The 25,400-nt window shown below is 43.1% G+C and overlaps 1 protein-coding gene across 1 annotated transcript; it reads left to right on the top strand.

Annotated features, from left to right (window-relative positions):
* On the top strand, positions 1-24,756 carry adamts9 (ADAM metallopeptidase with thrombospondin type 1 motif, 9; the record flags this gene model as incomplete). Its single annotated transcript, XM_079156813.1, has 28 exons — positions 1-97; positions 410-801; positions 2,450-2,612; positions 4,582-4,913; positions 5,601-5,684; positions 5,793-5,917; positions 6,184-6,224; positions 6,334-6,439; positions 7,566-7,712; positions 8,502-8,643; positions 9,232-9,336; positions 10,349-10,494; positions 10,875-11,056; positions 11,205-11,341; positions 12,192-12,309; positions 12,498-12,593; positions 13,617-13,783; positions 14,033-14,162; positions 16,261-16,387; positions 16,500-16,710; positions 16,832-16,996; positions 17,955-18,116; positions 19,319-19,438; positions 20,981-21,088; positions 21,171-21,338; positions 22,963-23,211; positions 24,185-24,346; positions 24,568-24,756. The coding sequence occupies 28 exons, from the start codon at positions 1-3 to the stop codon at positions 24,754-24,756; spliced, it is 4,371 nt and encodes a 1,456-aa protein (XP_079012939.1).
* Between the last annotated feature and the right edge of the window lie 644 nt (positions 24,757-25,400).

Genomic DNA, 25,400 nt, shown 5'->3' with positions numbered 1-25,400 from the left:
ATGCATGTGCTCTTCTGGGGCTTGGGGTTCCTACTATTCCCTGATTTCTTGAATGTAGTCGCATCTACGGGGAAATTGCTTTTGAATTCAAGCACAGGTAAAGTATGCCGCTCTGACGAACCCCCGCATTTTCCCTCATGGAGTTACTTTCTAACACTGAGTGCAGAGAATGAATGAGTTTTGAACTAAGCCAAGCACATGACTTGCAGCGCTTTCTAGATAACTGAAGTTCACTGAATGCCTGCCATTTGCTTGCAATGCTGTAAAAACAACAGATTTGTCAAAAAAAAAACTCAAATACATTCGATATGTTAATCATGAACTATCTATTCACACATCTGGGCTCTCTGATTTGTACTGATGCTTATCCTTAATTGCATTGCTATTCCTCTGCCTTTACTTCCTCCAGTAAAACAGGAGATCGGCGCTTATGAGATTGTAACACCAGTGCGAGTGAATCAAGCTGGTGACAAGTTTCCAACCAGTGTGCACTTTAAGAGGAAAAGACGAAGTTTGGACGAGAGCACCGGGAATACTACGGATCACTGGGCCTCGCCAAATATTCACTACAGGATATCTGCTTTCGGACAGCATTACCACCTCAACCTCACGCTGGAATCGGGATTTATCGCACCTCTCTACACTGTGACAGTGCTTGGAGTGCCCCGAGGAGATAACGTAACGGATTTTGCCACAGATGGGGAGGAGGAGGAGGACACGGAGTTAAGGCACTGCTTCTACAAAGGACTTGTAAATGCACAAGCGGAACACGCCGCGGTCATCAGTTTGTGCTCCGGACTGGTGAGTTTTTACGCACGGTTAGATTCGTCGTGCATGTGATGCCTTTACGACCGGGTGTTTTACTTTTCCACCATGGGTATTTAGAGGCAATTATTGCCTATACAAGACTTGTAAAGCTGCCTCGCCATTGCCTAAAAAAAGTAAACACATCGCCAGTGCAAACTGTGATGTGCAAATGTCGAACTTAAGCAGGCATCTATGTATTATTGCGATTTTAAACATGTCTGTATTTAGGAAATAATTGAAAATTGCTCATATCCCAGTAACAATGAAATGAAGTTGAAGCTGATTTAAAACTCATTCGGTAAAAACACTTTGAGACTGCATGATTTGTTAAGCTTATGTTTGTAGTAGTTGTTTATTTCTGGGGCACTTCCAGACACTGAATACATCTCAAAATAGCGAACAACTGTGCTGACTGGCAGGACTCCCAAGTCCATTGCCAGTCAAGTTAATGAACACTCTACTCTAAATCTTCCATGCCTGTCTCTGGTCTCCCGGTTGTCGGTGACGTCTTTACGCACGCTAGTAGAGCGGGAGTACGGGTGGTACCGACGTCATCATAAATTGGTCCCTCTCCCAGGCATGCGTTTTGGAGTGGAGCAAAAGTGCATCCTGAATTCAAACATAAAAGCCACAGTGAAGTAAGTTATGACTGAAGAAGGGGTCAATTTCCTCCCAAATGACAAATAAAATAAAAAAAATGCTCTGAGCTTTAGGGAGTTGAGTTGACATTTATGTATTTCGATATTTATATTTTAGATCCCTGAAGGGACATTTGTTTTAAAACAGGTGATACTGCTGATGGCCATCATTTCTGTACAAGCTAAAATAATGCGTTCGTTGTGTTCTTGCAAGGAAACTTGGAGGGAGATTCTCTCTTTCCTTGCCAACTCCCCGGGTCACTCAAAGTGCAGGTCCTAATGGAAATAGTGTCTTGCAGTGTCTTTGCTTAAGAACAATCCACCCTGCTACATGTACAAGCAGGATAATTTAATGGTTTTATACATTTTTGTCATACTTTATTGTCAGAGATTACAAATATGAGTTGTGCCAAATGTAATTGTGCAAAACTTGCATCAGCTGCCTTGCTTATTCTCCACAGCCAACGACCAAAAAGCTAAATGTGCTTGGGTTGGCATGCACCTTATCTGGAACATCATAGACCTCCACGTTAGGCAGTCACAGTAATTGGCCATGTGAAATACATATAACAAGGCGTTCAGCAAGCTTGCCAAGAACACACAATCTCACTTTCCTGATAGGCATCACAGGTCTCACTATTATGTATTTTCTCCTATTTTGAGAACATTCTTACATGCGTGCAAATTCACTTATTTCACCTTTTTATGAAAGCCCTTGAGTCACTGCATTGCTTACTTTCTCTAATTAATAGTAAATGAGTCACATTCCACTGTTGCTTGCCATGCATACAGTATTTTGTAAGTGAAACATACATTGTAATAAAGTTTAGTGGCAGCTCACTGATTTGCAAAAATGTCTTTGAACCTTATACTCCCCTTGGTCCTCTGCAGATTCAGCAAGTTCTCACCATGTTTGCGTATGTTGTTGCTGTCAAGGAATGAGCATTTACAGAAAATGGATGGATGGAGACTAACTGGGATGCTTTTTTTTCCCTGCCATCCAGCTTGGCACTTTCAGGTCTCCAGAAGGGGAGTATTTTGTGGAGCCCCTTCACAGCTTTCAAGGAGAACACTATGAAGAGGAACACACAAAACCTCATATTGTATACAGGAAGCGTGCATCCAAGAAACAGACATCTGAGGAGAACTCTGCTTGTGACACTTCAGGTATGGTGTATTACATGATTGGTACTCATGCATGCAATTTACACAGACAAGGTCGTCACAAATGTGCACATTCTAGACAACACAAACAACTCAGCTTTAATGCCTCTACGCATTAGCTTACAAACATGCATAATGCACAGCTACTGTATGTGCAACTTGCGTTGAGTCAGACCTCCCCACTGAGGTGGCCAATCAGCTGACTTGAATATCTTCTCCAGTCAACCTTCACGCAGTGTCCCCTCTTTAGTTATCCAGCACACGACTGCTTCGGAGCATGGACCTCCCAAGGGCTGTATGTAAAACAGTGTGTATGTGGTTGGTTCATGTGCTCGCGAGTGTTTCCACAGCATACGTTTCGATTGCAAGTAGAATTTGCCATTTATTATGTCTGCATGCGCATGCATTATGTGACCTTTTTTAATTGGTTCCCACAGACGTAAGCAGACATAATCATTCCGTTGCCTCCAAAGTCTCTGCAGTCAGTTGTAACAGGGACTGATTATGTAACAGTAACTGAGATTATTGACCCATTACAGTTGTAGCATGGTACGGTAGAATCACATGTAGCTGATCTGGTTAAAACGAGGAAAACTTTAAGTGTCTTTTTATTGAGGTAGCTTTTGAAAGGCAAAGATTCAAAACAAGAAAATGAATGTCCCTGCAGAGCTGGATAATAATAATGATAACAATAATGCTATCTATTGTGATATGACAATGAAATATCACTGTCATTTTCCCAATTTTGCTCATGAGTAGACTACAAATAGAAGTGTATGATGGAATTTAAGTGAAAGTATGGTGTGAATCTGCGTCGGCTGGCATATCGTGTCTTAGCCTGCACGGTGTAGCGCCTACAGCTGCAGCACAGTTGTGAGCAAGCTTTCCAACTCTCACACAGGAAAAATCATTTGGAAGTTCACCCTTGTATCATTCTATCTCAGTTTACTGGCTTCGCTTCCTGTTGACTCTTGTACTTCCTCTTCCTCTTTGATAAGAAAGTTGAGTAGACCCACTGCCTTCAATGTGCAGTGTAAATTGTATAGTCGAAAAGTCATGCCACTTGAAACTGTTAAATGATCGAACGAAACTAAAATAAATCTGGAGAGATTTACCCTTTGTGCTGGACATCTTTCTGCAGATGTTTGGTTTCACTGTGTATGTAAATGTTTGTGTGTGTGTGTTCTTGTGCTTTGTATTTTGTGTGCGTTTCTCTTTTGATTCATTCTGTAATACAATATTTGTGTGATATCTTAGCCTGGAGGAGCATAAATTTGACCAAGAGCTATTTTTTATCCTTGGACAAAGTTCCATTGTTACCTTAGAAGTTTTGTTTTTTGTTTTATTCATAAATCATGTATACTGAAAGACGATCCGCTAACATGATGTGGTCCAGTTCACTGTTATTTAGGTGTTGGTGCATTGCTGGTGGTCCAGAAAGGGTGATCTGCATGTGATGAGAAAACAAAAAAAGACTGGCAGACAGCAGTTTTGTTGCCATGCCATCATTAAAACCAGAATTAATTCACAACAGTGTTAAGAGTTTTTGCTGCCAAGTTGTTGAACTGTCTTCTTTTGGTGTTTGCACTGCAGTATGTGCTCCATTTTTTTTATGGCTGGGTGCCAGGTTTACCTAGTCTGAACTCTTTGCCCTTTTCTCTCCCCTCTTCTGAAAGAGGAGGGAGAGAGAAAAAAAGGCATTCCAGGCAGTGTTCATTTGTCAACCCACTCTTAGAGCAACAATAAACAAAAGCGAGAAAGAGGCAGCAACATATTTGAACAATACCCACTACCAGACAGCCATTTTACCTAATTTATCCCCACCTTTAAAGACATAAACCACCACTTTAGCTTCACCGTAAACACATGGATTCATACCTTGTCTGTTTCTCTGACTGAATGTATTTCCCATTATCTCTCCATCTTTGTATATTTACACATGCTCCATTCCTCCTGACCTCTCTCTCTCTAGGACACAGATATAAGAGACACAAGCTTAAGAAAAGGCCAGTGGCTGGGTTGACCACCGTCTCCAATGCAGCCCCTGTGGTCAGCGCTGGTATATTCAATGACGTGGAGTCACTGAGCGCCGGCCTGGCCAGCGGTGCTTTGCTCAGATCGGAGAGCGGCAGTGCCGGCACCAGACCGTCAAATGATAGCAGCGGTGACTCAGGACCTCACAGGAGATCAAAGCGCTTCCTCTCCTACCCGCGCTTCGTTGAAGTCATGCTGGTGGCCGACAACAAAATGGTGGAGCATCACGGCAGCAACCTGCAGCACTACATACTCACATTAATGTCCATAGTAAGTTCTGCTATATCTTCATTGGCTGCTAGTAGAGCATGTTTGCATGGCGGAGGTGGTCGGCTGGGACACGGAAGTTGTTTATGTGTCTGTATACTATGCACATATATGGCCAGAAAGTAGCTACACGTGTGGATATTTGTGTACTAAATGTATGTACCTGTTCTGCTGTGCTGCAAGTCAGTCAGTCGTCCCTTGGAGGAGGGCCATGGGAGGGAAAAGGGCAGCCTAGGGCAGGGGTAAACATCACTTTCAAACGGTCAGGGGGAAGAGAGGGCAGCTTGAGGTAGAGCCTGCCTGACAGTTTTGATGAATGTTAAAAATAAGCTCAGGTATGTCACATAGACCGCATACTCTCGGCCACTTCAAATACTAGCTTCCGCAGGCGTCTGGGGCCGACAGTCCTCAGGGGGAGGCTGAGTTGACCTATATTCTGTTCTTGGCAAAGCTGGTCTTCTCCACAGGGGCTCAGGCCATTATCAACTTGATCTTCCAATCAACCAAATTTCCCAGTACTTGCTTGAAACTACAGGAGGGCAGCCCATGATAGAGTTACCAGTAAATGAACTCTGTCACATTTCACCTGGGTTAGGTTAATGGGGATATTGTAACGGTATTAAAACTGGTCATATCTTGAAAATGTTTTTATTGACCGGATTGAGCTCATGTTTTGTTTCCTTTATTCAGGTATCTTCCATCTACAGAGACCCCAGCATTGGCAATCTGATTAACATTGTGATTGTAAAGTTAGTCATAATAAACAACGAGCTGGTAAGACCGCTAAATTAGTATTAATCTCCATACACTTACAACAAGTATATGGTGTACTACTTCTCAAAGAAATTATACCTCTGATTTTTCGTCGTTGTATGTTCTCAGGAAGGTCCAGTCATTTCATTCAATGCACAGACCACTTTAAAGAACTTCTGCATTTGGCAGCAGAGCCAGAACATCCTGGATGATAACCACCATTCCCACCACGACACTGCCATCCTGATCACCAGGTGCAAAAAAACCACCTTATCCTAATTTCTTTTAACACTTTTTTAGGTCTTTTAAACAACCAGATACCCCATGAGTCAAACAGCATTGTAACAAGTATAAATCTGCTTCATCAAAGCCATAGATCAAATGGGTCCCAGATGCCTGATGAATAGAACTGCTGTTTAAAAATGTACTAAAATAAGGAGGACCCGATCAAGGTTGGGGAATTGTCCGTCTTTTGTTCTGTGCCACTGACCTCGACCCGTTGTCTGTGTCTTCACCACAGGCAGGACATCTGCAGAGCAAGGGATAAGTGTGACACCTTAGGTAAGTGGTTTGATAGGGGCTGAAATCATTTCTACTGTACTCCACTGTGTTGATGGTGGCATGATCATGATGGAAAAACCTGAAGACGGAAGTCTGTCTTGTTTTTAAGGACTTGCGGAGTTGGGGACGGTGTGTGATCCATACAGGAGTTGCAGTATCAGCGAGGACAATGGACTCAGCACTGCATTCACCATCGCCCATGAACTTGGCCATGTGTAAGCACAGCATGTTTCCACTGATTGCTTTCCTCAAGTACTGTCATCCCTCCTCGTTAATGAAAGGTTTGGCTTCAGTAAGATGTTGGTAGAACTTCAAAAGTATTTCTAGGAATCCACATGCATGCCTTACCAGCAGATGGGGATCAAGGAATCTTGCATAATATGGACAACATCTAATCATTTCTGCTGCTTTGGTGTGTTTCTGATCAAATCCCCTAATTTTTGCCTGCCTTTTATTCTGACAAGAAAGAGAAAATAGTCTGTAAATTGGATTCCCAGATTTTAAGTCATACCTGCCCTTCAGCAAACTCTGTTGTCAAACGTCCTGAGTCAGCCAGATCTGGGGGGTGGCTGGGTTAGCCTCCTAGAATGGAGACTGTTACGGACCTTAACGGCCCTCATCATCTCTAACAAATGCTCCTTCTAACCACTAAACAAAAGGTGGGATTGTTCAATTCCACGTTTATCCGCATCAAGCGGTGACAACATGCTTGACGACCGCTTAGCCCCAGAGCTCGGTGTTATTTGGTACCTGTCAGGTGGGGAGCTGAGTAGCTCGGAGGGAGGGCTGTGGGCAGTGTGGTGCTGTACCTGTCCACCACCAACGGGGATCATATTTGTTCTCCCTGCAGGAGCTTGATTGCTTCTCTTATACTCACTGTGCTTCTGCTATGTCTGTCGCCCAGTGTTCATATCATTCAATATTGTGCTGGTTCACTTCCAAACTCCCCACGAGCTCGAAATACAAACGCTCTGTGTTTTATTCAGCTGCTGCTGTGAATAGATTTCCCAAAGCCAATACCACAGTGACACCGCTAATATAGAATCCATGCTCACATTTAAAACATGTGTGCGAACAAATGAAAAACACCAAAAATGATTCTTCACTTTGAGTCTGTCTTGTCCATTTTGGTTTGCGAAAGACTAACAAAAATAAAACTTTAAAGTCCCAGTCAGGAGCAATATAGAGACATTCAGCAGCATTAAACTGGCTTTCTTAGCATTCCTCTCAGCCTAACAGTGGTCTTACAGAGCTGTGCATCTGCATGATGTGAGCTAAAATAAAATATTGTAAAATATTTTATGATATCTGAACATGTGTTTCCTTTTTCCTCTCTGCTAGGTTCAACATGCCTCATGATGACAGTAACAAGTGTAAGGAAGATGGCGTTAAGATTCAGCAACATGTGATGGCTCCCACACTCAACTACAACACAAACCCTTGGATGTGGTCCAAGTGTAGCAGGAAGTACATCACAGAGTTCCTTGAGTATGTCATACTCTTTTCTTCAGGATTGTTCCAAACATGCACAGGGATTAGATTTTGTAGATGTTGTTTTTCTACTGAGTCTGAACTACTCAAACAGCCTGAAATCAAATAGGATAATATGCAAAGTTCTACTTGCGAGAACAAATTGTTGTATTTTTTTAATTCATTTTTATTTTAAAGCTCTGACCAAATACTCTGAAACATACAAACGCTCACACACACACACACACACACACACACACACACACACACACACACACACACACACACACACACACACACACACACACACACACACACACACACAAAATATACACAGAGTGCAGTGTATGCATGCTGCATGGAGGGTTTTTCTTTCCACTTTTGGCAGCAACAGCCACATTTTTAGACTTAAATGCAAATACACTGTCATAATATTTCAGGGTTGCTTCAGCCTCTAGTCTCTTCTCTTCCAAAGGCTCCTCAACTTGCTGACAAAGACCAGGGAACTCCTACTGTAGGAAAGAGTAAATGCGATTGTATCTGGCAACTATCCAAAATCCCTTTCCAAACCCCCAACGAGTCAAAGTTCACTCTGCACCTCCAACTCTTGAGATCCCAACCACTTTCTACATATAGTTGACTGAATATGAACAGAAACCTGTCAAGATACTGAGCAAGCTGTGTGTTCTTTCTACAGTATATATATGTACAAAATGACTGGCTGTACTGAGTGTGTTTTCTGTCTGTTTGTGTCTTTTGTTTTTCCCTTTTTTTCTTTTAAGTCATTTTATTTTTATTTCTTAATAGCACAGGATATGGTGAGTGCTTACTCGACGAGCCCGTCTCTAGGCCGTACAGTCTCTCGCAGCAGCTGGCTGGACGGATATACAATGTCAATAAACAGTGTGAATTGATATTTGGGCAGGGAACGCAGGTGTGCCCTTATATGGTGAGTGGAGTCGGCGTGCAAATATAAACTGTCATGTTGCACATGTGGTGTCTCTGAGGGAAGCCTCTTGTGTTATGATCATGTGCTGCAGAGGTTCTCGGCTGAACTTGAATCATTTTAAGTTGTATTTAACAGCATGCTGATTGTTCTTTCTGAAGTACAAGCAAACAAAACCACATTTTATTTATACATATAACGTGATATCTCACCACTTCTTCTGTTGAATTCTGTTAATAATTCCTTAAAGCACGAATATGAGGAAAGGTGGAATCAGGCTTGAATCATCACATCAAACCATCCAGATGCTATATATTTGTCTTGTTGAATTTAAAATGAATACCACAGACATGTTTCCATAATAGTTGTGACACCCTGAGGCACTGTAGAAAAGTTTTCTTGGCTCATGTTTTCTGGTCTGACAGTAAAGTCTTGGAAGCCACTGGCTAAGAAACACCTGGTAAATGAGATGGCTGATGCAGCAAACGTATTGTTTGGAGTCACCTTCTGGCATGTTTTATAATGTGCGATAAATTGGATGTCTGTTTCTGTGAAGATATTCAAGAATGTTTTTCTGTGTGTGTTTCTCAGACCCAGTGTCGGAGGTTGTGGTGCACCAGCCTAGAGGGCGCCCAGCGGGGCTGCAGGACCCAGCACATGCCGTGGGCAGATGGCACCGACTGCTCCCCTGGAAAGGTAAGTGTCATGTGGAAATGTCAGGAGCAAGATGTAAGAAATTAAACTGCGTTTTAATAAAGCAAAAGTTTGGGGTGAACGATGGGATTGACACATTTGTATATACGTATTATGTTATGGTTTAATACACGTGGTTCTCTTTTATGATGTGACAGTCCTCACATAATTTCCATTTTTAGATTTTACAACTTTTGCAGTGACACGTGACTATAAAATGGTTCACAGGCGTTTTTTAATTTAGAGTGCAAAATGATAAAAGAAAACATGTTGTTAAACACTTGAAAAAGAAAATGTACTTGCCATTGACACATACGTTAACGCTAGTAATTGAACATGGCTGGCACGTAAGTAGGTGGCGTGAAGTTGTAAATGATGGAGGACTGTCTTAGTGCAGCCTTTAATTAGGACTTTCTTACTAACCCCTCGCTTCCTGCCACTAAGGTTGAGAGAACATGAAAGCAACATGAAGTCCAAAGACACTCAGATACACACACACACACACACACACACACACACACACACACACACACACACACACACACACACACAGAGAAATGTTGAAACCTTTTCACGTTTACACCAACCTTTCATCCCATGCCATGCAGTACACTAGACTAAACACTTAAGATGGAGACTGTTTGTTGAACAGCGTAAGATTATCCTCCTGTTATGAGCTGAGATATATTTATTGACTATGTGCGTGTCATTTTCTTGTCTTCTGTCCAGCCAGACCCTGCCGTGAAATGTCTTTTTCAATTCTTATTCTTTTCATTTGCTTTACTGTATAATTTCTCCCAGATTAGCATCAAAGCATGGCAGAGAAGATAGATGTGTTGCCAGTTCCATGGATGATAATGTGCTCACTCTTGTCTGTCCCTCTCCCCTTTTGACTCTTTCTCTGTCTTGCTCTTGTTTTTCCTTCACTCGTTTACCTCCTCCTCTCCTCCCCGCTTCTATTCTTGCTCGCTTAATGTAGCCGACTTCTATCTTTTCTGTTTCTCTCTCATTGCAGCACTGCAAACACGGCCAGTGTATAGCAAAAGAGCATGACGCCGCACCTGTGGAGGGGGCTTGGGGAGTATGGAGCCCTTTTGGTACCTGTTCGCGGACATGCGGCGGGGGCATCAAGATCGCCGCGCGCGAATGCAACCGACCCGTGTGAGCAGTCCTTCTCTTTGTAGTCATGCATGCCTAGTGGACCTTGTCTCCATCTCAGCTGCCAAAGCCAGTGTTCCATAGATCAATCCTCCTCATGGGAATTCTTTTCATAGCTTGTGTTCATCAAGAAATGCCCACTTATGGCAGATCTTGCAGGGTTGTTTGGGATTCGAGCATGATGAGAATGAGTTTGAACCTGAAAACGATGCCAATGGCATAGTCAAGGTATGTGATGATGAGCAACATGTTGAAAAGGAGAACAGGTAGATGAAAAATGTTTGAATCTGTGGAGGGGGAAAAAATGCTTACTAAAGCATGAACTTAAAATATTTACTAAAAAACAAAGATTGGTCCATTCACTTCCTCAATTTTGCTTCCAGGCCCAGGAATGGAGGAATGTATTGTGTGGGTCGCCGAATGAAGTTTCGTTCCTGTAATTCTGAGCCCTGCTCCAAGCAGAAGAAAGACTTCAGGGAGGAGCAATGTGCGGCTTTCGATGGCAGGCACTTCAACATCAACGGTCTACCTCCTAATGTTCGCTGGGTGCCCAAGTACAGCGGAAGTGAGAATACATTTTTTTTTTTTCAGTCACTGGAATCCTGCTTGCTCTTTTTGTCACTCTGTTTGTTTCACTTGTGCATAATAGACATAATGTAAGTTTGACATTGACATATATTAAGTGTTTATCTCTGTCTTGCTTCCTGTGTCAGTTCTGATGAAGGACAGGTGTAAGTTGTTCTGCAGGGTGGCAGGCAGCACAGCCTACTATCAGCTCAGGGACAGGGTCATTGATGGCACACCGTGCGGACCCGATACCAATGACATCTGTGTCCAGGGCCTGTGCAGGGTGAGGTCCCTAACTCCTACCAACACTCAGCTGCATGGTTCGAATACATATGAACAGCTAACACAACTAACGGTGACCATTCTTGCACATTTACCAGATGGAGTGGATATAATTCTTTCCATATCTTTACAGCAAATATTTTCAAAAAGCATCTCAATCCTTTGCCAAAACACTGTGTTTATTGCCACCTGTGACAGATTGAGCTGTCTTTGAAAGCTTGATTACTAACAAACCATACACATCAATGTGCTTTTGGAAAGAAGCAGTGGGTTGGCCTGTGTACACTCTAAACCACACACAGTGTTTGGTTAGGTTGTGGTTCAGTAAGTTGCCTTCCTGGCCTTGGCAAGTGGATTTTGATGCTATGGAACGTAAGCTAAGCTCTTCATCCTTTATAGGAAATCCAAAATGTATCTTTCTAAAACCAATGACAAGCAGAGCTCACGCTATTGCTAGTGTGGTGTTTGAAAGTAAATTTATTACAGATGGGTGTCAGCAATATAGCTATAACTCAATAAGTTCATATGTAACTAATTTAAGGGTCACTGGGTTTGATTTGTTCTTTCATCATCAGTATTTCATCAAGAAATAGAGAAACAATGGCCAAGTTGAAGTGTTATATGTTATGTTAATAGTATAGTGTTGAACTTTTGCCAATCAACTGGAATGAAAGAGACAGTTGTTACATAATACCCCTTTATCCTCCATCTGATCTTCTCTCCTGCTTTTCAACCTTCTCTTCTACTTTCCCTCTTTTTGTCCCTTTCCTACTAGTACCATTTATATTACTCCTGGCATGTTCTCATTTCATATTTCATAAATTCCTCCCTTCTTCCTTTTCACTGAACAGCAAGCGGGCTGTGACCATGTATTGAACTCTAAAGCCAGGAGGGACAAGTGTGGCGTGTGCGGAGGTGACAACTCTTCCTGCAAAACTGTAGCAGGCACCTTCAACATCGTCCACTATGGTGAGCTATAGCCTCTTTTATTACACCATCATTTCACCTTCCGCAAGTTTAAAAGACAGCAGCTCTTGTTATATTGCTTTAACACATTTTTACATGTACTTAGTTTTCAGAATAAATAGCACTGAGAGTGGGGCTCACAGACCTAGAGTGTATTAATGATCTAAACATAATACTTGTGCTATTTGCAGGTTATAATGAAGTGGTGCGAATACCCAGTGGTGCTACAAATATAGATGTGCGTCAACACAGCTACTCAGGGAAACCAGAGGATGACAACTACCTCGGTAAGACATCCGACGTTTTCATTAAAGGAAACTACTTTCGTTGTATTTCCCATATTTCCATAAATATTGTCTCCAGACATTTCTAAAGCAATGTGCCGTTGAAAGCCTGGATGTTCAGCTTTTAGCGTAAAGTCGTGTCCTGCAAACCCATGGAGTTGTCATATAGTGTGCATGCTAAGACGTTAATAAGCCAGAACTAGCTTTCTAGCAAGGTCAGTTGGTTTCGTTTGTATTTTCTGTGTGTGTTCGAAGTTGCGTGTTTTCTTTGGTTCTGTAAATGTATGTCTCTCTGTACCTATTGTCTGTACGTCAGGATATGGCTGCTTTGTCAGCTATTAAAATGTCTTGTTGGCAAGAGCATGCAAATACTGGAGCTCAGATTGCCCTCTGGCTACCATTCCATTAAGGTCAATTAAGTTGTGTGTGTGTGTGTGTGTGTGTGTGTGTGTGTGTGTGTGTGTGTGTGTGTGTGTGTGTGTGTGTGTATGTGTGTATTTATATGTATTTGTGTATGGGCACAGTCATTAAGGGCCCAAAGTGGAGATGATTTTGCCGGAATGAGGGCCGCTCTCCTCAGTCGTATTAGTGTAATGTGTGAAATGGCGAGGAAAGTAAAGGCAGGAAATTAGCTCCATAATCGCATTAGAGTGAATGAGTGCAGCAGACTGGCCATTGAACAGAGCAGGATGCCCATGGATGGGACTTCTCCAGGAACAGAGGATTATATTACCCTAATAAGACTTAACTGCTGCCTACTGCATGTGCCTTACTGTAAATGAAAACGCTAGCCAATGTGTTGCTAAGCTGCCGCGTCACGTACAAACACAAGCTATTGTTTTCGTTACTTTAGCTCGTTAGTGTCATGAGAACGATAATTCTCACAAAACATTTTACATTTCTTAAGTTTCTTCTGCGGTTTTTGTGCCAATTATGCAAAGATAATTAGATTTAGCAAATACTGCTCAATCTGGCTCTCTGTCACAGTGGAATCAAGCACAGTAAGTGTTTTTTCTCTCTCTGCAGCCATATCAAATAGCCGTGGAGAGTTCCTGCTTAATGGAGAGTTTGTGGTCAGTATGTTCAAAAGGGAAATCAAAGTAGGAAATGTCGTCATTGAATACAGTGGCTCTGACAATGTCATTGAGAGGATCAACTGCACTGACCGCATCGAGGAGGAGATCATTGTCCAGGTAAATTGTCCTTATCCTGTTAGCTTGGTAAGCCATGCAGGAGATGTAGAGCGAAACTGATATAGAAGCAGTGGCATGAGTAAAATTTATGCAGGAACTTAAATACTTTAACAGGCTTGACCTCCAAAATTATTACTTGTACTTTGGAAGATGTGGACAATCTATGATGATTCATAGATAGATTATATGATAATATATAATAATCCTACTGTATTTTAATGCATGTCACATTGCCTGCATTTTCCTCAGGTGCTGTCTGTGGGAAACCTTTACAACCCAGATGTCAGATACTCCTTTAACATCCCCATAGAAGACAAACCTCAGCAGTTCTTCTGGGATGCTTATGGGCCCTGGCAGGAGTGCAGCCGCCTGTGCCAAGGTGAGGGGGAGGCACAAGGGGTTGGCACAGTGAGATGATGGGAGTGGTCAAAGATAAATGGTGTGGTGAGAGTAAAGATGAGATGCAACAAAGAGGGGAGACGTGGGAACCACTAAGCCAGAGGCATAGGAGAGGTAGAGATTGTCTGGCTAAACTTGACAACTTCATGCTAGACATATATGTTCGGAGCAAGTGATTAAAGTCAGATTACCTTCTTTGACATGACCCTGGATATGTCGGAGTATGTAGGCGTGCAGAGGCGGATCGCAGGTAAACTCGAAAACCTGTTATGTGTTATGACTCAAACACTTTGTCTGAGAATTTCTTTCTCCACTTTTTGACACTGCCTTGCTTGAACAACCAACAGTAAATTCCAAAGAGAAACCAAGGAGTTCACACAGCTGGGAAAACGGCTAACATGTAATGCCCTCAGCACCTTTTTGATTTTCCGATTTATACGGCTTTCCTGGCAGTCTGCGGCACACAAAGGTCTCATAGCACTGAGCTGCAAAACTTCGGTAACATGAGGTACTGATAGAGAATATATTTCCTGCAGCCACATGAGGTTTAAATCTCTCTCCCCTGAACAATTGGTGCTCTTTGATTCAGTGCAGCGATGTCAACACAAGAGCCAAGGTGAAGCACATTGCTGCTGGTAGTCGTTGCAATCCTATGATGATCTATATTGCACTTGAGCAAGCTGTTGCGACGACTCAGGCAACCAGGATCATACAGAAGCTGAGGTCAGGCAGTGGAAGGTAGCGGAGTTTTAGTTGAGGATGGAACTATGAAACCCTAGATTGCAACTCTATAGTCATTCCTTTTTGCATATTCCTCTGTGTCTTTCTCATCAAAAAACAACATACAAAGGGAGCAAAATAGGTTTATTTAAAAGCCTAAATATACCAAAAAATAATAATACATTTTCTTTAACAACAAATACTGTTATGAGTGCAGCATTTCCATGTTTGCATGATGCTTAAAGGGAAAATTCAGCCCCTTTTAATGTGGATGCCCAATCAGTGTTGATGGTGAATGTAGGCAATGAAGCAATAAATTCCTCAGTGCCTGCTATATTGACCGAGAAAGCTGAGTTCTCTTGCTCATAGAGCTGTACCTGTACGTATCAGGATGCATTAAGTGCAAACCACTGTTGCCCAGCCAAAACATAGTGTAGCCAAGTTGCACCTATACTTATGCGGGTAATGAAATAAAAATACGGAGGCACCATAGTCCCAACCAGCGTCAACCAAGACTGCAACAACTCTTAATTATTGTCCACATTGTCGACAGCATGGCATTACATTTTCATTCCTTCCGTTTTTACCTTTCACAGTAAAAAAGTCTCCAGCACCTTAGTCGACCTGAGGAGTACAACTTGAATGCGTAGTTAGTAACGCACACTGGCTCTCCAACAAAAACTCCCACCACACTCACATTCATTGCAGCAGAATGATTCACTTTCTGTTGGCATTAGAGTGCAATTTGAGCAAAGGCACCACCAGTTGGTGTTTTCTCGCTGCAGCCCAGCCTCTGGAGGGTCCCTGCCTGACATTTCCTCCTCGCTGCAGCCGCTGCAGGTCAGGTTTGTTCACTGCGGCATTTCTCCGGTGGTATACTATGGCTGAATGCGGCTGATTATCCGTGTCAGCTGTAAAATCTATCCTTGCCCATAACATCTTCTTTACTCTTGTTTTGGTGAAGCCATTTTTGCTGTTTGAAACTTAAGTCATTTGCAATACAAGCAAAGAGACGAAAGAGGTCGTTTTTACTACATTTTATTTACACAATGGAACTTTGTTTTTAAGCGGCATCGAGAGCACGGGCCCCCATGCTGGGGATTTAAGCTGAAGTAGTTTGTAGTTCTTCCTTGCCTCCAGCTACACCAATGGATGCAGGAAGTACAACAGATTTTGCAGCTTTCACTCTCAATACAGCATGCACTTTGGAATTGATTTCCTAAATCGACTACATTCACCATCAAGACTGATTGGACATCCACATAAAAAGTGACACATTTCTCTTTTAAGAATTATAAGAGAAACTTTATACATTTTGAATTGACCTGCTGTAAACATGCGTCATTATTTCTTCATAGGAGAGCGCAAACGGAAGATTCTCTGTAGCAGAGAGTCAGACAGGCTGGTGGTGTCAGACCAGAGGTGTCACGGTACAGCTAGACCTGCTGTCATCACTGAGCCCTGTAACGCTGAATGTGAACTCAGGTTTGTATTACCAACCAGCCTTAAGTGGCTTTTATGAACCATTAGATCATTCTTTTGTCACTTGGTGATTTACAAATACTGACAAGGATTTTCTCCATCACCCTTGATGCAGGTGGCATGTGGCTCGTAAGAGTGAGTGCACAGCTCAGTGCGGCCAGGGATATCGTACCCTGGAAATATACTGTGCCAAAATCAGCCGTGCAGATGGTAAAACCCAGAAGGTTGACGACCGCTACTGTAGCGGTCAGCGCAAACCTGATGACAAGGAAGGATGCCATGGAGACTGTAACCAGGGTGGCTGGGAGTACTCTCCCTGGTCAGAGGTAAGATTGTCGTGGGAAGCGTGGGGTTTGTGTGTGAGCATAATCCAGATGTTTGTCCAAGTTTATCATGGGTTGTGTGTACGTGTTTACGCTAGCTGAAGTTCAAACGTTTGTACCGCAGTGCTCCAAAAGCTGTGGTGGGGGCACCCGCCGACGAGGGGCAGTGTGTCGAAAGGCAGCCGAGGCTGGCGGCGATGACAGCAAATGCAGTCAAAGGGACAAGACGACAGTCCAGCCCTGCAATGAATTCCTCTGTCCACAATGGAAGACTGGCGAGTGGTCTGAGGTCAGTTCGGCTCTTATTCTCTTTGCCCTTAGAAGAAGGTCTGGTCACATTTAGTAGATTGAGGCGATGATATACACTTAAAGGCAGGGTTGGTGTTCTAAATCAAATCCTCTGACAAAATAAAAGTGTAAAATCGGTATCTGTGGCTGAGGCTGGACTGTAACAGGCTTGTACAATCATATCATTCGGACCAGGTGTAATGATTGGTCTTTTGACCTGCCTACCTGTGCTTATTCTGCCTGTGACCTCGTTGCTCTTCAGCTCAGTCTTCCACAAGCTGCTAGCTTGACAGCTGTGAGTACTAACAATAGCCATGTTTGTTGTTTAAGTTCATTGTGATATCTTTACATTCGTTAATTTCCAATTATATTTATGTATATACACATAGGAAAAAACATGGCTTGTGCATTTACATTTGTCGTGAGGACGAATTCAAGGGGTCTATGAAGCTGTGTTTAGTCGAGAAACAGTGTAAATACTGTAGTTTTCAGCCAGCAGTGATCTGGGTCAAATGCAAAGTCCCAGTGCTGATTGTGCATGTCTCAGCTTTGGCAGAGTTACTTCCCTCCTTCCACTACAGTGAGTGTTGTGAAATCACTGATTGCAGGGTAAGATTGTACTTAACTGCTGTACAGTTTACACATTGTAGAGCAAGGAGCTTGCAAAGCTTTGGGTTGCATTCCAGGAATAGTTCAGATCTCCCATGTGGTGCTAATAAATACAAACACCTACACTGCACTGTTTACATATGCACTGTACTCACACATAAATAGACACTCTGGCACTGTCTTTTGGTCCCTTCCAACTGCTATTTGTTTTGTAATCTGCATATCCTGCGTTCCACACCACCAACTGATCTTCCTCTGTCATGAACTGAGTTCCAGCAGGCTCAGCGACTGGTAACAACCACTGTCCATGTTATAAAGTGCATAAATAACTTTAAATATTTTCCTTTCAGTGCCTTGTGACATGCGGGAAAGGCTATAAGCACCGTCAGACGTGGTGTCAGTTTGGTGAGGATCATTTAGATGACCGCTTTTGTGGCTCATCTAAGCCGGAGTCGGTGCAGCTGTGCCAGCAGCAGGAGTGTGCCTCTTGGCAGGTCGGACCTTGGGGACAGGTGAGTGTTGACCGTGGTGTTACTATTTTTGTTGTCCAAGGATGTCAAAAGATTGATCATTTGTGATCAAAACATATTTGTGAGGAAAGATGGTGTGTGCTGATGCAGGGCTACAACTGATGGACACATCCAGGGGTACACCTACTTAATGTGTCATGTTAGATATTCCAGAACAGGTGAAAACAGCAGATCACTCTGTTTGGCCTATGATTGGAATTTGTACTGTAAGTCTTAAAGAGAAATTAGGTGTTCTTTCCCAAGATTGGCCCATTGACCTCATGAAATATAATAATCTGAATGTGGTACATCTGTGCTCGATATGTTTTTTCCAAGGCAATGAAGATGCTATTCCAGATATCCTGATCCACAGTTCATATATAGGTAATATAGAAGTCTAATCAGTTGATGAGAAGCACCACAGAGGCTGACGTTAACTATTACTGTTGCTTCTCTGGTGAGTTCTCCCCAGATGTAAACCAAGGGGAAGACATGGATAAGCTAAGCTCATCATATAGCACTGTACCCTTTCTCTCGCCTGTTTAGACACAGAGCACATCCTGCCAATATAAATATACAAAAGCTACGGTTGATGTGGGTTGGCGCGTACTTCTACAAAAGCGTTATATAGGGTTATGCATACAGTATATAATGTCTGTGTTTGCAGGCTCAGTCTCATTTGTGTGTGTGCACATTGAACTGAACACCCAAAAATTTGAGATATTTGTGTGCCCCCCATCAGAGGATGTGCACACGTTAAGGTATATTTGAAGTTGTTTAATGGAGCGTTGTCAAATGGTATTTGAAGGTGCCGCCACACAAGTTTGACCCTGTTTCATTGGAGGCAGTGAGGCAGAAGAGAGAGTGCGGTAGTACCCTATCTGACTTGGCTACAGTGGGAAAAAAGACAAGAGCAATGTATATTAGCAAAGGTTCCTTGTGTATTTGATCTTTGAAACTTATCCGGTTGAAACTTGGATCCAAGGATGTTTGTCGGGGAAGTGGAGGGGTAAAATAGTTTTTTTTTTTTGTTATTTGCTTAGCCTGGTTTACAGTTCTTTTTTATTTGTTTGCGTGTGGGAGTGTTTTGCCTCAGTTGAACTGTCAGATCTTTGCTTGCCTTCTTCGTCCATTTCTCCTTTTTCTATTTGGCTCACTCTTGCTAATGTTCCCCCACCCTCGCTTTTTTCCCTCTTTGAACCCAGTGCACTACCTCATGTGGGCCAGGCTACCAGATGCGAGCGGTGAAGTGTGTAGTTGGCTCTTATGGTGCTGTCATGGATGACACTGAATGTAATGCCGCCACCCGACCCACTGACACCCAGGTAAGGAGGCCATTATCTTCCCCTTCTTTCCTTGCATCTTTTCTCCCTCTCTTACATCTTTATTTTACTTCTCACAACTGCACGCAATCTCTTTCTCTTCCTCGCTGTGCGAGCAACAGTTGTTCCACGGTTGAGTGTCAAACTGATTCATACTGTGAGGAGAGAAGGAAGCAAGTCAACATTCAAAACACACAAACACACACACACACACATTTCATTTCCACCTGGTCTCAATAAAGCTATGTTGTCTGATCTAGTCTAGAGGCAAAGACAGAGGGGGAGGTTATACAGGCCTCACTATCTCCAAATAGAGACACACAACTCTCAGACAATATCCCCAAAAGAAAGCCAAATTGTTTTAGGATAGTGTTATTCTTCAGAATACTCGTATCTTCATTATTTAAGTGACATTAAAGTCACTACCCACTGACAATGCATGCAGAGAAAGAGCTCAGGTTTACATGTGGAATTGTTTGTGTTGTCTAAATCTGCTTGGGCATCTGTTTAAGTGCTCCACACGCACAAAAACACACAGAAACACCAAAGAAACCTATTTTGAGCTGAATTAGAATTTTGTTTGGTCAGCGTGGGGCGTAAACCCATTTCAGAGGGCTGAGCATGCAGGCTCAGTATGGGGCCCCCCCTGTAGTCGCAGCGGCTCTTAATTCCGGTGCCTGGGCAGACAGAGCCAGTGACCCTGAAGCAGTCGCCCAAACTCGTTGTGATTCTAACCAGCCAGCCATGAAGTGGGCCACCAGCCGCCAGTCCCACCAGCCACCAAGCAGGGCTTAGAAAAAGAAGTGCAGATAAGGAGGAGAGAGGTGGACGCAAGAGATGCTTTACGCGATGTTTTCACATAAATTGGATACAGGCTGATATATAATAGCATATCATTTATAAAACCCCTAAAGCTGTAATACAGACACATACGCCCAAACTCACTTGATCACTCCAAATCAGTCTGACAGGAAGTGTGCGTAGAGCTACTTTAAGCGCTGCCATGAGGACTGTTTGTCTACGTCAGGAGGAGCAGTGTGGAATGTGGAGCCTGATCAGAGCCTATGCAACCTGACTAAGGCCCTCATTCCTGGAGATTTGGGGTCAGAGGGCACCAGAGGGCATGGGGGGAAAAAGAGGAAAGGGCGGAAGGTGAGGGACAAGGGGGTGGATTAGGGGTGGAGTTTACGACCACGCCAGCATGGGCATTGGAGCCCTGAATACCGCTCCACTATGACCTGTTATGACAGGGATCAGGGCTTTATGCTGAGTGGCTTACTGCCACAATCCATAGTTTTAACTGACGGGGCGGACCCTGTTAATGTTGTTTTGGTAAGGTGAGAGGAAAGGGTTGATGGGAAACACAACTACTCTCAAACGTAGAGCTGAAGGAAGACTGTTAATTCATTGTTGACTGTTCCATCCCATGTCAGAGGAGCTATCTCTGATATTCATGGTATTTTGTGGTCGGGGACAGATGTTGTTACAGTATATTCATTTTGTTAATCACTGCATGAATGGGTGTATGTGTCCCCCCTTCCACAGGACTGTGAACTGGCCCAGTGTCCCAGCAGCCACCCTGTTCCCCCAGGGACTAAAGTCCCTTCCCACCAGGGCCACAAAACCCAGTGGAGGTTTGGTTCTTGGACCCAGGTTGGTGGTTCTGTCATAAATCTTCAATTTCTTTCTTTTTGTTGGTTTCCAGCTTCTTAAACCTTTCTCCTCTCCACAACAGTGTAGTGCCAGCTGTGGCAAAGGGACACGCATGCGCTACGTGAGTTGTCGTGACAATCAGGGTGGTGTGGCAGAGGAGGCGGCGTGCGCCCACCTACCAAAACCGCCTGCCAGAGAAGTGTGCTCAGTAGTGGCCTGTGGACAGTGGAAGGTGCTGGAATGGACAGTGGTAAGAAAACCAACTGTCATAATTTATTCAGTTCTATCTGACCCAGTTATAGATTATCTCAAAATTACAATTTAAAGTTGCTGCACCCAATGTTGTAGAGGACAGTCTCAAATAAGTGGAAATTTGGAAAGTGTTATCCTGTTAAATCACAAAACATTTCCTGTCAGATCTGCATATTGTTATACTGACAGGCAGCCCTGTTGATTAGCCTAAATTGTGTGCTGTCAACATTGCCATCCAGATGTGCTTTCCTCCTATTTCAATGTACTCTAGATTATTTTTCACCCCCACTGACAATCAGTGTCTGCACACGCTATGTAGATGTTTGTGTGTGCAAAGATGTGGAGACAGGGCGGCAGCTGTAAGTGTCTATCCTAGAGAAGGTGTGTGAGTGTGTGAGAGAGAGAGAGAGAGAGAGAGAGCGAGAGAGAGAGAATTTGATTGAGGAAAATGTTTCTGGAGCTGGGAGAACCAAGGGGCTGCAATGAGGGGATCCTGTCTTGTTTACAGATGTTTCTCATCAGAGTCCGAGAGTGATGCAGTAGAGCGAGACTGTAGGTCTGGTCACCATACACACACACCCACATATGTACAACCAAGCCAAAGACACTCATTGACCCCCCCAAAAGGAAATAGTTCATCCCCTGGCCAAAATAATATTTCAGAGGCCTATCCCAGCCACAGTCGCACTAGATTTACTAACCCAAAGCAAAGTAGCCTTATTTGTCCTGCAGTGATAGAACACGCCAATATCACCGTTTTGTTATTGTTCTTAGGGCATGTACAGCCTAGAGTATATTATCCAACATTTAGTATCACATCATTTGCATCGACCTACTCTATGTAAAGCCTTCTTATGGTATCTAAAATCATGTGAAATCCATAACATTGTGACAGAGCAGTATAAACCTCTGGACAGTGTAATCCCAGGCGAGGTTTAAAAGTAGACAGCTGTTGCATAAGTATAATAGATCACCTTATGCAAGACAGAAAGTAGACTATGCAAGGGAGGGGCTGAGTGAGACGCCATTAGTGCTTGGCAGAAGATCTGCCTTGTGTTATTTTCCTTAAAAGAAACATATGTGTGTACTTGAGGCACTGCATTGTCAGCCAGAGCCGTGTCCATTTGCTACATGCCATGTTTAACTGGAATGAGAGCTTTGTCGGCATCCTCGACACCAAGTCAAACTTTCGGTTGGTGTTGGACCCTGGCAAGAATAAGCCTTGTTTTATTTAAGGCCCAGAAAGGAGCGTTTCCACTTTGGTGTTAGCTGTATGTGGCTGACAATGTAGTTCTGCTGGTCGCTTCTGGTTTTGGCCTTCAGTTTAGGTCTGCGAGACCTGTAGTGTTTGGTGCCCCCTCGGCCTTGCTTGTCCCTCTGTCTGTAGTGCTTTCGGGCGAGGTTTCCCAGATCCTTGCTTCACATCATGCAATAATGACCATTACTTCAAATGTGTGTTTGAATGTCTATGTTTGTTTGCATCTGGATGCAAATGCATTTAAACTCTTGACCGATCTCTCTTTATTCACTGTGTGTGTGTGTGTGTGTGTGTGTGTGTGTGTGTGTGTGTGTGTGTGTGTGTGTGTGTGTGTGTGTGTGTGTGTGTGTGTGTGTGCTTTTAGTGCTCAGTTACCTGTGGCCAGGGAAAGACGACACGGCAGGTACTGTGCGTCTACTACAGTGACCAAGAAGTGAATGCTAATGAGTGTGACCCAGACGATCGTCCTTCCACAGAGCAGGACTGTGCTATGTCTCAATGCCCGTCCCGCTCCAGTGAATCCCAACCTTTCCCGTCCTCACCAAATGGCAGCACCAGGAATAACCTGCCCGGCAGCCAATCCCACCAGTGGCGGACTGGACCCTGGGGCGCGGTGAGGCATCTTACACACAGCAGCATTGCATTTCTTAATCAAGTTCAACCAAACCCTCAGCTAAAACAATAAAAGTCCAGAGAAGATTTTAGCAAGTGGGAAAATGAGACATGTAGAAATCGGGAGTCTACCCAGAATTAAAGGAATTAAAGGAATCTCAACATAAGAGTAACATAACATAGTTTGAATCCTGGCTGAACCCCAAATTGCTCCAGAAGCTGTGCCTCTGGTGCATGCATGTGTGTTTCGTCCTGATGGGCAGGTGGCACCTTGAATAGTAGCCCCTGCCACGTGTGTGTTCGTGTACCATTGCCAATTTCTAATAAGAGTTTGTCAACTAGTTATGTACTCCCTATCATGAGTTTTGTAACCTGATGCAGACTTTTACAAAACCTGACCCTCATGACGTGAGTTCTTCAGGCCCTGCTCTCTTTTTAAGACAAGGCCTTAGCCATTGTGATGTAACACCAAAAGATATCGTGATCCAAGAGCCACAGGCTGGCCCCCCAATGGATCTCTTTCTTTGTATGGTTTTTTTTTTTAAACTGTGTCGGTGATAATCTCCATCCAAAAATAACTTTAACCTTTAGATAATTCTGGGAAGTGATTGGAGCTATTTCTGGTGACTCTTCCTGCCTCTGTCCTGAGTATAAAGCAGTAGACACGTTCAGTCATTTGACATGAGATGTAGCTAAGGCCTTTTCTTATATACAATATATGCCTCATAGTGCACAATGATTTGTGACGTGTACTGTTTACAATTAACAAACTAGCAATTTCTTTATGTAGTCAAAGACACATTAATTTAAAGCTTTGCAGCTGGAGGATGTTTTACTTTAGTGTGTGTTTGTATGTCATCATGTCTTAATGAAATGTAAAGAAATATGCATTATTTAACCTATAGGAATTATTTACACCTATTTGTGAGAACCATGTATTTGACAGTGTGCACTCTCCACTCTCTGTACAACAGTGCTCCAGCACATGTGCAGGAGGTTTCCAGCGGCGTGTAGTAGTGTGCCAGGATGAGAACGGCTACCCTGCCAACAGCTGTGAGGATCGCAGCCGGCCCAATGAGCAACGATCCTGTGAGTCAGGGCCGTGTCCACAATGGATCTATGGCAACTGGGGAGAGGTAAGACGGACACCACTTTACTACTACTGTTTACATCATATTACAGTTTACCAAGTCTCAAAAATGCATTAAAACTCATTGTCAGGCTCACATTTTCCATGCCTCACACAAGACAAATCTATTTTAGCATGAAAACAATGGCCCTAATGTGTTCTCAATAATCAAAAACCTTTTCCCCATACCCATCTGTAAAACACAACCTCTCCTTCTGCTGTCTTCAGTGCACCAAGCCATGTGGAGGTGGGATAAAGACGAGGCTGGTGGTGTGTCAGCGTCCAAACGGCGAGCGCTTCAATGATCTGAGCTGCGAGATCCATGACAAGCCACCAGATCGTGAGCAGTGCAATACTCAGCCGTGCCCGTCTAGCCCCAACTGGAGCACAGACCCATGGAGCTCGGTACGCTCATAAAAAATACTCTATACCTTGTTTTTCAACCTCTCATGTTTTTTTTTTTTCAAATACCTGTAGTCTTACTCTTTCAAAAAACGGTCTTAAAAGAGGCTTTGACTTTGGTGCTTCTGCCCTGGAGAAATTACACTCCTGCTTCTTTACTTTTAACCTCCTCCACTTCCTGCTCCCTCTCTGGTGCCTGCGATTGGTCAACGTTTCCTCAAGACATTTGGAAAGTTAATTTCTGCAGTGCTTAAATGGCAAAGATTTGCTCACTCGCAATATGCCAAACAAGTACTGTCAAAATACTTCAGTGACAGCTGTGACCAACAAGAACATTTTTGTCAGTCCTAGTTACCATAAACTGTTGTTGAGCCTTGTATTAGTATTTGAAAAGTTCAGGATCACTTTGTATCACAATCAAAGATAGTTTTGTAAAATATTGTTTTTAAAGATAATTTATTAAGATTTTTTTTTTCCTTTTTATCTTTTGTATATAGCATTAACTTTTAAAGGTGATTTATTTTGTGTCTTAGCTCTTTGTATTCGCACATTTAGCCAATCTTTGTTCATATGCAAATACTGATGAATGTTTTTGTATATCAGGAATATACAGTACGATGCCTTGTTCTTTTATTATCCAAAGAATGGCCCATAATATC

Source organism: Pholis gunnellus (assembly GCF_910591455.1).
Source record: "Pholis gunnellus genome assembly, chromosome: 3".
Lineage (NCBI taxonomy): Eukaryota > Metazoa > Chordata > Actinopteri > Perciformes > Pholidae > Pholis > Pholis gunnellus.
Note: the sequence above shows the minus strand (reverse complement) of the source record. Positions and strands in the feature narration are given on the sequence as shown.